We start from the raw sequence: 13,468 nt of genomic DNA, 5'->3' as shown, positions 1-13,468 counted from the left end.
ATGGGTCTCTGGATGCAGATGCTTTCTGCCAGATGATCCTGGATAAGACTGAAATTGTGCACTAAATGGTTGTGGGATAGGATGTGGGGTGGAAAATCTGATCTTAGACCTGTTGTCAAGGGCAGGCATTGACAGCTCTGCGTAAGAAGAGGGCTTGTACTCATCCTTTCGGCTTTGTCTGATCTCTCTTTTTATTTTCACCTGACAAACGTGTCCATGTTACGGAAGGCCAGTGTCTGCTGACGTTGCAGTGTGCCTTTTAAAGGTGTATTCTTGCAAGGTCATACAGTGGACCAATGATCTATGACTTTCATCTGTGAAGCGCAACATATAGCAGAAGGCATGTACTACTGCAATTCGCTGAAGAGGCGGTTGTTTGCTTTGTCGGAAATCCTGCACATTTAGGTTTTAGTTTCTGGATTACAGCATTTCCATGTCCCACGTGATTAATCTTTGCATGCTAACAATTTGCTGATCTGAAAGAGCTTTAACTAGGAATTAACCCTTCCCTGCCTGCGCCTTGGCAGTGGATCAGACAAATGCAGGTTAAGAGATATTAGCAGGAGCCAGATGAAAGAGGACGTGTGTGTGGTGGGGAGCGACTCTTTGATCTTATTTTTACAGTGCTGGGTCATCATGTTTGGGTATCAGGGAGTGTTGTGCAGGTTACTGTCTGGCTGCAAGGTCAGGGGAGTTAGAGGGATGGGGTGTGGTCAGGATGGGTGGTGTGTGTGTGTGTGTGTTTGTAGTGGGGGGTGCAACTCTCACCCTCGTGACCCCTCTGCCCCAGGCGGGAGGTGAGGCAGAGGCGCTGCCAAACAGGACGGGAGAGGACGAGGGACAGTGCAATCACTTCCCCTGACCTTATTTCATTTCCCCTCTAGCCGTTTACCCATGCTCCTCTTCTGAGGGGTGGAGCCTATCTGTAAACAGGGGTCGGGTTCACTGAGCAGATTGGTTTCTCACTCCCTCACTGACGCAAGCTGTCCTGTGTCTTGGAAAAGGTCCATTCTACACGCTTTCAACACCATTTCCTTCCCCCTTTCCCTGTTTGTGGGGGGGAAAGGGAGCAGAGTTTAGTCTATTACTGTGGATCTAAGAGAGAAAGAAGAAGTGTTTAGTAGAGGATTGAATGTATGTATGGTCATATCACCATGTGTTGGTGAATGGTGAATGTGTGTGTGTGTGTGTACACTTTAAGTGTGTTTTTGTTTATATACCTTAAGTGTGTATGTGTGTGTGTGTGTGTATGTGTGTGTGTGCTGTGGGTGTATGTGTATGTGTGTTTATACACCTTGAGTGTGTGTGTGTGTGTGTCTGTTTCTCTGTGTGTGTGTATTTATACACCTTAAGTGTGTGTGTGTGTGTGTGTGTTTATACACCTTAAGTGTGTGTGTGGGTGTATGGGAAGGGGGACTGAGGTGATGAGAGGAGCACCTTCCTGGGGACCACACCCCCAGGCGCTTATCTGAGAGTGTGCCAACATGCCGGCTAATGCTTGCATTATCTGGTTAATTCCTCCGGTAGCTAATCTGTAAATAGGTGCTTTAACACCCTCATTAACTGATTAACTGAGAATTCTGGCAGCGCCTCAGGGGGCAGTGCACAGGTTTCTCGCTGCTCCATCACACCGGCAGGTGAGTGCCAGGTCCCAGGATGCCCCAGCGGCGTTGGCCCACCCACCTTGCTTGCACACCCATCAGACACTTGGGGATGGGGTTGGTTGGTTTAAAACCAGTGCATTGCCTGGGCCTTTTTGAAGTCATGAACACTCCCACTCTTGATAGTTGAACTGTTTGCTGTCTCTCCCCTGTCCCGCGGTCCTCTCCCCTCCACATACGTGTGTGATGGAATCTTCCGGGCTGCTGGTGGCCAGCGGAGCGTTTGCAGTGCTGATTGATAACCTGGCGGTTCTGCTCCTGGCCAGCCGCCATGTGCATTGTAGGTGTGCAGCGCAGCCCACAGTCTATGTGTGTGTGTTGTTGTGTATGTCTGAGTGTGTGTGTGTTATGTGTATGTGTATGTTTGTTTACACTAATATGTGTATTAATGTGTAAGTGTGTGTGTATGTGTGGGTCCGTGCACAAATGCACGTGTGTTGTCTTGTGTTTGTGTGCATGTGTGTTCATTTTTGTGCATTTGTGTATGTGTGTGATTGTGTATGGGATTAACTGTGTGTGTTTTTTCTGTACGTGCACATGAGTGTGTGTATTTTGTGTATGCGTGTGTATGCTTTTTTGCATGTTTGTGTCTGAATCTGTGTGTGTTCATGTGTGTGTATGTGTATATGTATGTGCACACATGGGTATGTGTGTGCGCGCATGTACATTTGTGTGTGTGTGTGTACGTGTGTGTGTGTTTGTGTGTGTGCATGTGTGTAGGTGTGTGCGTGTGTGTGTGAATGCATCTTTGCGGGATCTTGACCGCCGGCCGCTGCCGTGTCACGTGGTGTTTACCAGACGGGCGACTGTGATGAATTGATAACGGAGCGCAGCGGCGTGGCTCGGAATGTTAACTCCGGCGTCTGCAGCAGAGGGTGCTGGGTGGCGGAGGGGGGTTGGGGGGGGCATGGGGAGCGATCCTCCGCTGCCTCCTCTCTCCTCACCGCAGCGGCACGCGCGGCGCTTTCACTGCCCCCCTCCAGCACGCGTTATTTACAGCCCCTCTTCCTCTCCCCTCCGCGCTCACACCCGCAGCGTCCTTGGGTCGCTTCCTGCTCGCGTTAAGCGCACTCGTCCCCCTATTTTGAGTCTGTTGTTGCATCTCCTGGTGACAGGGCCAGTTGTGTGTGTGTCTGTGTGTGTGTGCGTGCGCTTCTGCGATGACGTAGGAAAACACAGATGCTGCCACTTGCATCCCTGTCAGACACCTTTTTCGCATCCTCTTCCTTTTTTTCTTTCTCTCTCACTCTCACTCTCTCTCGCTTTCATCTTCGCATCCCTCATCTTCCCCTCCTTCTCTCCCCCATCTCTCCCACGCTTCCTCTCCTCACACTCTTCCCCCCATTGCTCTTTCCTTCCTTCTCTCTCTCCACCTTAATGTCTCCCCATTTCTTTCTCTCTCTCTCCCCCTCTCACTCTCTCTCTCTCTCTCTCTTGCTGGGTGCAGTAGTGGCTCCTCCCCTCTCTGCTCCAGCCACACAGTCCCTTTCCCTCAGGATCTCTCTTCACCGATAAGCCCCCCTTCAGTACTCTGCCCCCCCATCACACACACACACACACACACACACACACACACACACACACACACACATACACACACGCGCGCGCCACCTTCCCCATCTTTCAATGAATTGAGCCTCCACTACAGAGCGTAGCTGGCTTGAACTGAATCCAGGGAAGGAGCACACGCTCTCTCTCTCTCTCTCCCTCTCTCTCTCCACCTCACACTCACTCAAACACACTCACGCCGAGCACTTGCACGCGGAGACACGCTCTCCCCCCTCCTCCTCTCTCTGTCCCTCTCTCTCTCTCTCTCTCTCTCTCTCCCTCTCCTCCTCCTCCTCTCTCTCTCCCTCCTTCTTTCACGCTGGCACACACGCACGCGCGTACACACGCGCACCCTCTCTCCCTCCGTCGGGTCCTTCAGTCACAGGAGCGGGCAGGAGCACGGGGATGAGGTGATGTTCTGGGACAGGAAACGCGGAGTCATGGGCAATTCCCAGCGCCGACCCAAAGGGAGGCACAGAGCCAAGGGGGCAACAGGTACCAATTCCTCCCACCCCCCCACCCCCCCTCACCCCTTCCATCTCATTGTGACACTGCAGTGGTAGAGGGGGAACAGGGGGCACGGTGGTGGTCCAGGTATGGTCCAGTTCAGATTTTTCTTTCCCTGGTTCTGCAGCAGTTGTGAGGAGGGGGGCGGGCTGGGTTAGGAGCAGGTTCTGCTCTGCTGCACTGTACTGTACTGCATGACTGAATTGGATTACTATTGGGCTGTGTGTTTTTTTTAATTACATCAGAGCAATGTCTTCCCTCTGGAGCCTAATTGCTGCTTGCGAGCCTTTCTCTCTTCCTTCAGGAGCGCGCTCCTCGTTTTCTCGCCAGCGTAGTACGGGGAGAGGGACAGAGGCGAGCAGGAGACTGACAGCTCCTTATAAATCTGTCCCGTGCCTTGAAGAGGGAGGGAGGAGGGGAGCCATTGCAGGGGGACAAAGGGGGGGGGGGGGTCGCTGAGGGGGACGTCACCGTCGCTCTCTCGTCTGTAGCGCACGAGTGCTTCACACACGCATGCACACACGCACACACACACACACATACACTCGCACACGCACAGGGACTGGGAAATGGAGGTGACCTGCTCCATGTCTGTGCGTTTGGTAGAGCCATCTGCTTAATTGACTCCTCTGGAGCAGGCATGCCTGGAGTGTGCAGCCTCCTCTGTCGGTCCCCTGCCCCCCTGCAGTCCGGAGACTCCTGCAGACGCTCGGCCACGGGGTGCGAGGGGTACTTCCCTGCCTGCACGGTGACGGGACAGAACGTGCGCCCCACGCCCCTTCCCAGCTGCGCCGCCCTCCCCGCCGATGCTGCTCATTCATGTTTTCGGTGGTTGGTGATGTCACTCTCTCGGAGGCAAAACAGAACTGCAAGGAGAGGCATGGGGGGGAGCTGTAGTAAGAGTGTGGTTGCGGTTGTCGTGGTGATGTACAGGTGTTGAGTCAGGCTGAGTACACACTCCTGCTAATGCTTCTGTGTTGCTCTACAGCCCGTTGACCTGGTCACCCGGGGAATGGCCCACCGTGATAGGCTGGTCGCACTGCCAGTCATCCGCTGGCGGTTGCCACAGGGAAATATCCCATTGGCCAGCCGTGAAAGTAGCCTTTTTGAGCTGGGGAAAAAAGAGACTCAGAGCTGCTGAATCAGTTTGACTTTGCGGACACTGTGCATTGCTTGTCTAAGTACTTTTTTAAAGGGTCTCCTTTTTTCTCACTGTGTGCAAGCTTGCATGTCTGTGTACGTGCTGTCTGTATGTGTGTGTATTTGTGTTGGTGTATGGGGGTGTATGTCCATGCGTATACACACTACATGCATGTCTCTGTGAGTGTGTCTGACAGATGCTTAGCTTGCGCTCAGCAGGATCTTAGAGTGCCCCTAACTCTGCATACATACGTGTGTGTGTGTGTGTGTGTGCATACACACATATATAGTCATTTGTATGCATATGGCACTGTTGCCACACACTAGCAACACTGCAGCTTACAGGCCTCTGTATCAGCAGGTGGGACATGTACAATCTCAGCCCTTTCTCTCTTTATAGCATCCATCTGCAGTCTGTCAGATAAGTCACTTCCCACGATCACTGCCACACCGTTTCATTGCTGTCAGGTGTCTACTGATGTGTCCTTTGGTCCATAGGAGCAACCAGTGAGCCAAAACAAATGTAAAGACAAGTCTTAGATCTCGGACAAAACTCAGTGAGTAAAAATGGAATTATCAGCAGTGGGGTGCTGGCGTTGCGCGGGAGGTGTTTTTTCGCGGAGGGCTGCGGTGATCCCAGAGTTCAGCTTCACGCCGCTCTGCCCTTGCGGCAGGTTGGAGCGGTCGCACGCTCCCCATTGGCCAGCGCCCCGTCACCTCCAGCGCGGCAGGAAGGGGCTCCAGCGCAGGGAAGGAAAGAGCCGCGGGGCGCTGACAATGGGCGAGGGGGGGGTGGGGGGCGGAGGGGGGGCGTGCGCAAAAACACCGGTCCCCGCTCATTTCCTGCCTTTCTCCCCGAGCACGGTGAAGGAAGCATGCTTCTCTGCAGTCCCTCTCCCTCCCTCTCTCTCTCTCTCTCTCTCTTGCTCGGTCAGCGGCACGCTTTCTCACTCCCGGCTCCAGCTGTTCCCGCCTCTGGTTCTCCTGAGAGACCGGGGCTCAGACTCTCTCCACTCCCTCCGAGCGCAGAACCCTCGCTCGCGCAGTGGCTCGGGGCAGGGGGGGGCTGGCGCGGGGACACCTCGGACATGGAGAAAATGGAGATTTTCAGGAGCAGGGGAGGTAAGCCGAGTTTTGACTGTACTCGCTCGAGAGGGGCTGGGACCCGGTTTTGCGCCGGGGTGAGGGATTCGAGATTACAGTTCCTCTGGGGTTCTGAAGAAGGGGAAAAAAAGACTGCCTGCAGAAAGTAATGCTCTCGAAGCTCTTTCCCTTCTTAGCTGTGGCTCAGTGCCCTCCGTTTCGCTCTGAGCTTTGCTGCCGTCGAGGGCAGCACCAAGTTGCAGTCACCCTCAGGTGTGTGGCGAACTCCGACAGGTAGGCTCCGGAGACGTGGTGCGTGGCTGTTTTGACTGAGGGCAGCATTGCATGGGAATGTCCCTGCGAATGTTCCAGCTGCCTGGGCGACGGGCTGTAGACATGTTTTGTGGAGCACTGAGTGTAAACTAGGTTACTGTGTAATCCACACGAATGAAACACGCGTGTGCTTGACATGCACACAGGAACAGGGGAGTCTGCGCAAGCCGGGGCGACAGCCTCAAGGTACCGAGGGACCATCTCCCCTCAGTCGAGGACGATCGGGTCCACCCTTCACCACGGAAGCCACATTCTCACCCAGAGATACGGAATGCTGTCACTCCTGTGTGAAGATGACCCTCGTTCTCTGGAGGTCATTGCCAGCACACAGCAAACAGGGGGGTGTGTGTGTGTGGGGGGGGGGCGGTGGTAGGGGGGGATTTGGAGTCACGACAATAGCAAGTCAGTTCTGCTCTGACTGCGCACGAAGCAAAAAAAAACTCTGGGATAAATTTTGGTTTCACATTTATTTGGCTTTTTTTCCGCCACAGAATTCCATGAGGATGGCTCGGGTCCACAGTAATAATACCCTGCGAATTCCGACTTTCCAGTGCACTGCTGAGAAGGCAGAGATTTCAGTTGGACCCAGGCGGAGATTTCCAAGGCGCGCTAATTACCGCCGGAAAATGAATAGGAGGGAAATTAAAGCTCATAGAATTTTTATGCAAACGAGCCTCCAAATGAAGGCTTTGTGTCACCGCGTGGCAACGTTAATGGCATCGAGGAGTGAGGATGACGAATAAGCGAGTGCCATCAGTGTGACCGTGCCCTCCGTCGCGTGAGTGCTGCGTGTCCCTCCTTGTAATAAATTGAAATACATTAATAATGCAGAAGTACAAGTTGTGAACATAGAGGCCCCCTTGGTCTACCCACGTATAAGCTAGTCTTACTGGATGCTTCTGCTTTAGACTTGGATCTGATATTCTTTACTCAATGCAATCTGTGCACACGTGAACACACACACACACACACAAACACACACACACACACACACACACACACAACCATGGCATCATCTGCTACGCTTCACATGCTGTGCAAATCAGCCATAGTGTTAAGCACTGTGAAGGTTCAGCGGTTGGGGAGAGGGTGCATTGAGAAGATGGGCCTGACCTTTGAGTGACATTGTTTGGAACGTGCATGCTTTTGGCAGCGTCAAGTGAGGAGTGGGCCGGGCTGTAATTAGAGCTGGGAGAGGAGAAGATCCCCCATCTTTCACTCAAACCTCGAGGCTCTCCGTGGCTGCCTGTGGCTTCTGCACAGCACGCTGTCACTGTTTCCATAACCTCTTCTCTCCTTCGGGCCTTTCCCTCTGAGTCAGAACGCAGCAGACCCCTCATTATTAATGGATCCAGTCATTTTGTTTTATTTACCTTCCCAGCGCCCTCGACCAGGGCATGGGGAATGTCTCCTTGAGCTGGGCAGCAGGGTAGTTTCACAGAGGCGGCATTGGTCCGGAATGGGACTTGGGTAACAGCACGCATCCCCAAACCACCGTTCCCCCTCCTCTTCCTCCGCGCTGTTGTCCGTAACCTCTCCCCACCCCGAAAGCGCGGAGCCCCGAGCTGCCGGCCAGGAGCCGCGGGCGCGAAGGCCGCAGATTTATTAAAGCTCTCTGTGTGCTGCGGCCGGAAAGAGATGAAGTGGCGTTTCCCCTCAATCCCTCAGCGGACACAATGGGTCCTGGAAGCAATCGTGAGATCTGCGCCCACTGCCCCATCCCCCCACAGGCAGCGAGGCAGGGCGGCCTGCTCGGCCAGCGCTTCTGTGGCGTACGGCGGCATGCCTGAATAGCCTGAGCACTGGCATATTCGAGATTTCAAAGTTTCCTGCAGTTTTGATTTGGTTGTGGGCCTGTTTGTTTTTTTTTAAGTTTAATGATTAATAATTTAATAACCCTCCCTCAGACTGGAGCAGTATACATCTGAGGTCTGTGTTTGATCAAATCACGCTTAACATTTGGTCTGCTTCAGAACCTGTTCCGTCTCTTTTCGCAGTTTGGAGTGCTCTGGTTGTTTACTGCCTCCGTTCAGACCGGTCTGTAGGGAGCTTTCTCTCAGGCTTGCTCTGTTTCTACAGCCTGGTTTGCGTTTATGTTTTACATGTTCTGTTATTGTAGAGTTTCATGTCGAGCGATGAGTGATTCTTTTTCCCACGGGCTCATGGACTCCTCAGTCACCAGCTGACTGGAGACCTGGAAAGCGCTGGTGGCAAGCGTGGAGACCAAGGCTGATCGTCTGGCCCGATAGGTGCTCCTCAAGCGCGAGGGCTATGCAGACCAGTGGGCCCTGGTGCCGTCCTCGGCCTGCACGGTGAATGCTGTACTACAGGAAACAGGCCAAGATGACATCACCACGATGCCTTCCTGTGGGATTGTTCTGGAAGTTCTGTGTAAACACAGCCAGGGCGGGAAAGCTAGCGCCTCCGCCAGACATTCGCCCTCATTTCAACTCATTAAAAAAAAGTAAAATAAAGTTCCCACCTGGCCTTTCTCATTTGTTTTGTTGAACCCTTTACTCCAGAATGGACGGGTGGAACTGTCTCTCTCTGTGTTCTCAGTAGAATTCACTGGTGTCTACATTTATGGGGGACGTGATTTGTGATGTTGAAAAATAGCGTTTAAAACCTGAAAAGCATTAAGACATGAAAAAGCAGGATTATATCTGAAGTAGGTGTCACACCATAGAATCTTTTGAATTGTCTGTAATCAGACAACCTGCAGCAGTGATTAAAACGCCTACAGAAAAAAAAGTGCTCACACGATCAATGACATCATGTCCATTTTCAGTGGGAAGCTAATGCTGGCACCGTAGGTGCTGGTGTGAATTGTGGATGTCATTATTGTAGATATGAATGACGTGCGTCTCTGAAAGGTGTTGCTTGTGTGTTTAGAATAGCCAGTGGAAGTGTGCCAGCGCTTCGAATCACTATCTGTGGCTCTGCTGTTGGTTTGTGCTCATATGACTCAGCGCTCCATCTCCCTTCTGTCAGAACTGAGCGACATACTGTACACAGGAGGCACAACCGTAATGTCCCAGCCATTTAATTCTCCCATTAAACAAGCTCCCTGCCAAGAAATCCCATTCCTCCCCAATGAGCAAACCAAATGGCTTTGTTTTTAGTACAAACTCTCCAATAACACTGTTTATGGTTCCACAATCGGGTCAAAACTGCTAAACGTGAAAGGTTATTGGACCTGATTTGATGTCCCAAAAGACGGCTGCTTGAATCGTCCTGCCACTGGATGTCATTGTTTCCACAGGCCCATTGTTGTCACTCAGTTGTATGGTGTACAGTGTGTGTAAATAAGCAAAACACTTACTCTGAGTGTTAAATGTGCTAAACATCTGAGTGGCATCTTCACTGTGTTAACACGAGCGCAGTGCTAACAGCTAGTGTCTGCCTGACATGCATATTATTGGCTCACACGCAATTAAGTTCATGTTCAGCGTGTTTGCTCTGGGTCAGAGCACAGAGTTGTCCTTTTGTGCCCCTGAAGGTACCCTGAGGAAGTTAACAACAGGTTAGTGTCAGCATGGTGGGAAGCTGATGAGGGCCACACCAATGCAACCTTTCAAAAAGTCTTCCCTTTTCTAGCACTGTCCGCATGCAGTAGAGTGAAAGCCATAGGGCATTGTGGGAAGAGCTCCTAGGTTTGGCACCACTTTGACGACCATGCCTCTAACTTACTGTCATCTTAAGTAAACCACTTTGTATAGAGGTTAGTCACAGGGTTTACACACATTCTCCTTGTGGCCAAAGAGGTTTAAAAACAAGAAAGTTTACAGACAGTAAGAAGACAGCTAGTTTCATTCAGATTCAAAAATTGAGTTTACAGACCCATCCTCTTACCACAGTGGCAGCAGGAGTCCACTGCTACTGCCACAGTTGGGGGAGCACTGACTCCATTAAACACCCAGAAATATAAAGGATTTCCAACATTTAGGTAAGCACAATTAATACAAAATATAGCAATGTAAGCTGACGCCATAATAAGGGCACTTCAGGGTGCCTAAACTAATAGTAAACATACATAAAAGTGACCCTATACCATTCAGCCAATCTCCACACCACAGAGGGGAAAAAGGGATAGTCCCGTGTTTGGAACATGAGGTCAGCTTGTTTTTCTTGGAAGGACCGCCTTTCCTGTCTGATAAAGCTTAACTGCTGGCTAGCCTTGGAACTTCCCAGTGCAGTCTGCAGTGCCATTACCAATTGATTAAGTGGGTCTGGATTGGCCTGTAAGTGCCATGAAGTGTAATGATTGAACAGAGCATCGGAACCTTAACAGCTGTAAAGTGATCTAATGAGGTTGCTTTTTACAGAGGCCAAATTTGTTGTGTTAGAGACACATCAGTCTTTGCCGCTACTCAAAAGTACCTCCCCCACCTCCTTGTGATGTAGTTGGCAGTGCCTCCTCCTTGTCCTTTTAATGGGAGGTCAAATGGAGATTGTGGTCCAAACAGGTTGTAGCTGTATTTGAAATTCCTTTTTCTGCACTTGCATGGTGAGTTTCATGTGGTTCCAAGGTGTCGTTTGTGCAGTTAAGGAGTGAACTCCCTTTGTAAGTGTGAGACAATGAAGTATACTCTGACCTCAGTAGTAAAACTTTCATGTCCTCAGTGACCGTTCGCATCTCGCTGCATTGTCTTGCTGCCTTCAGATGGGTGCATGAGGGTGAGTGTGCACCATTCCTTGGTGCAGACCGCAGAATGTTTTGTGTACACCTTTCTGTGTGCAGTGACTTTTGTCCACATGAAGACTGATGAGCTCCTGGTTGGGGATCCAGCTGGAGTTTGAAGATTGGGGCACCCCAGTGCTTTATGCCTGGCCTGTGTGCAGTGAATGTCAGTAGGGAGGCTTTCAGAGCAGGATGCCCCCTTTGGCGCGGGCCTGGGGGGGGGGGGGGGGGGTGACCCCTGCTGTAGGGCGTCTGAACGCACAAGGTAACCCGAGGAGACCCTGATCCGCTTCCTGTGGCTGCGCTGTGGTGGCTTCCTCTCAGGGCGAGCAGGTTTCCAGTGTTCCCACAGCGCTCTGCCCGACACCGAGGGAAGCAGGGAGGAAAGAGGGGGGTGGATACAGAGCAGAGACAGTTCACTGCGGGGCTGTGGAGTTTGGGTACACCCAACAAGTCTGCCGCTGTGATTCAGTGAGGCAGTGACAGCATTTACATTGGGATTGTGTGGAGTTTTCGTACACCTAGTAATGCGCTTTACTGTTGGTCTGTGGGGTGTGTATACACCCAAAACATCCCTCATTGTGTCATTGTGAGACGGCGTGGAAGAGCCAGAGCTTGAGGCACTTTTTGATGACAGCGTTTACTGTGGCGATGTGAGGGCTGTGCACGCCCTAAACATCCCTCATCGTGGCACAAAGTAGACATAGACAGACCCCTGAGGGAAGCAAAGAGTCAACCTGGGAGCACACACAGAGGTACTTTCACATGACCCTCCTTCTGTTTTAACACAGGCCATCTTGTCAGTTGCTCGGGGTTCTTGCTGATTGTCAGAAATGGTGATTTATTGGGTGGAGGGGAGGTGAGGAATGCAATGGCTCCCATGCCGTGTAGCAGAAGTCTAACTGCAGAGCCGCATATCTACTACACTTCTGGCAGTGGAAACATTCTGTCCCATTGTTGTTGCGAAATGGAAATAATCCTTTTGTCATGGGAAATTGGATTCTCTCTCTCTCTGCCCTCATTCAAATTAAAAGGGGTGCTTTCTCCTGTTTCTCTGAGGATTACGAGAGACCTCAGCCACAGATGGACACAGCTGGCCATGGCCAAAACTTCAGCCCATATCTGTGCCACAGAGGTAGCGAGGATACTGAACTGTAGTAGCATTCAGAGTAACCTTGGACATTTGACATAGTGTGGACTGTGTGAGTAACGCATTTGGAAGAGATTTGTGGATTTCAGAAGTATTAGTCAAACCTATGAGCATCGGGTTTACATCATCACCATGTCCTGAGTGGGAATGACTCTATCTCTGCACCCCTGCCAGTAATAACCTCTGCAGCTGCCGTGTAGAAGCCAAACACAAACCCCGAAAACAGTTATGGGCAACATTTGTAAAAGACGGGCAAAAGCCGGGAACAGACGGAGAGAATATAAAGCATTCCTTTGCATGGTATTATTATGTGGCATCCATTGCTATGTGTGTTTGCCGTGGAAATAAACTCTCTTTGCCAGCCTAATATATTGTTAATTACAAAAGAAAATACAATCTCATAGTTTCACTTATAATTAAGAATAAATTAGCTGGCAAAGAGAACGCCAGTAGTTTTTTTTTTTTTCTTGTGATCTTGGAAGTCAGACAAAACACAAAAAACACTGTTGCTCATCTATTGGTTTGGATGGGTGTGTCTCCTGATGTGTGTGTGAATTTCACAATCTCCTGCTCACAGCAAAAAGCACACAGGCTTCCTTTGTAGATGCAACACCCATAGAAGAAGAAAGAATAATGGAGGGAAAGCACGTACTAACTCTGCAAAAAATAAGAAGTTGGACGTTGGAGCTTAGCTGGGGCTGCCCCGTATGCATCACACTCTCCAGCGCCTCTCTGACTTGGCTTCACACCGTGCCCATCGCCGCGGTTCTGAGATCTGTCACACCGCACGAATGCTGCCAGATTCGCTTTCTACTGCAGCTACAGAGGGTGTTCACAAGATATGTGGGCCATGCACGATGTCCTTCTAACAGGCATGGGACACCCCATCTGATTGCAGGACAATAGACATGACTTGAGGTTTGACTGTTTATGATTTAAAGAGAGTGGACAGCACAGAGCCCCAATCTCAACCCCGATGGAACATCTGTTGCTTGAACTGAAATTAAGAAGTAGGGCAAGGCCATGACAGCCCTCTTCAGTAGTGGAGCTTACTAATGCATTAAAAGAGAAGTGGAACACAATACCACCAGCTTTCTGCCAGAAATTAGTAGACAGTTTTCCACAATGCATCAAAACAGCCATTAAGGCCAAAGTTGGGCCAGCATTCTATTAATTTCTTAGAATAAGATCATGTCATACCTACTTTGTCCCCTGTCTTTTGGTAGGATAGTACAAGGTTGGTTGTATCCAGTCAGCAAATTCATTGGACAGAGGTTGAAGGCTCTTTTAGAGTCACCTAAATACAATTACCTTTAAAATCCTGCTCTTTTCAGCTGTGATGCCAAGGAGGCTTTTGTCTGAACC

At 50.8% G+C, this 13,468-nt stretch overlaps 1 protein-coding gene across 4 annotated transcripts in view; it reads left to right on the top strand.

Annotated features, from left to right (window-relative positions):
* The window catches only part of nhsl2 (NHS-like 2), a 62,422-nt gene that overhangs the window by 32,112 nt on the left and 16,842 nt on the right, over nucleotides 1-13,468 (top strand). Inside the window, exon 1 of one of the 4 annotated variants that reach the window (XM_036548331.1) lies at nucleotides 3,539-3,704. The exons of 2 other annotated variants lie outside the window; for them this stretch is intronic. In XM_036548331.1, coding sequence (XP_036404224.1) covers nucleotides 3,623-3,704 — 82 coding nt within the window. In that variant the 5' untranslated portion in view covers nucleotides 3,539-3,622. Of the gene's footprint in view, nucleotides 1-3,538; nucleotides 3,705-5,916; nucleotides 5,979-13,468 lie in introns of those variants that run through there. One more of the 4 variants, XM_036548332.1, reaches the window with a different exon arrangement.

Source organism: Megalops cyprinoides, chromosome 16 (genome assembly GCF_013368585.1).
Source record: "Megalops cyprinoides isolate fMegCyp1 chromosome 16, fMegCyp1.pri, whole genome shotgun sequence".
Lineage (NCBI taxonomy): Eukaryota > Metazoa > Chordata > Actinopteri > Elopiformes > Megalopidae > Megalops > Megalops cyprinoides.
The sequence above is the reverse complement of the archived record's forward strand: the minus strand, read 5'-3'. Positions and strand labels throughout refer to the sequence as shown.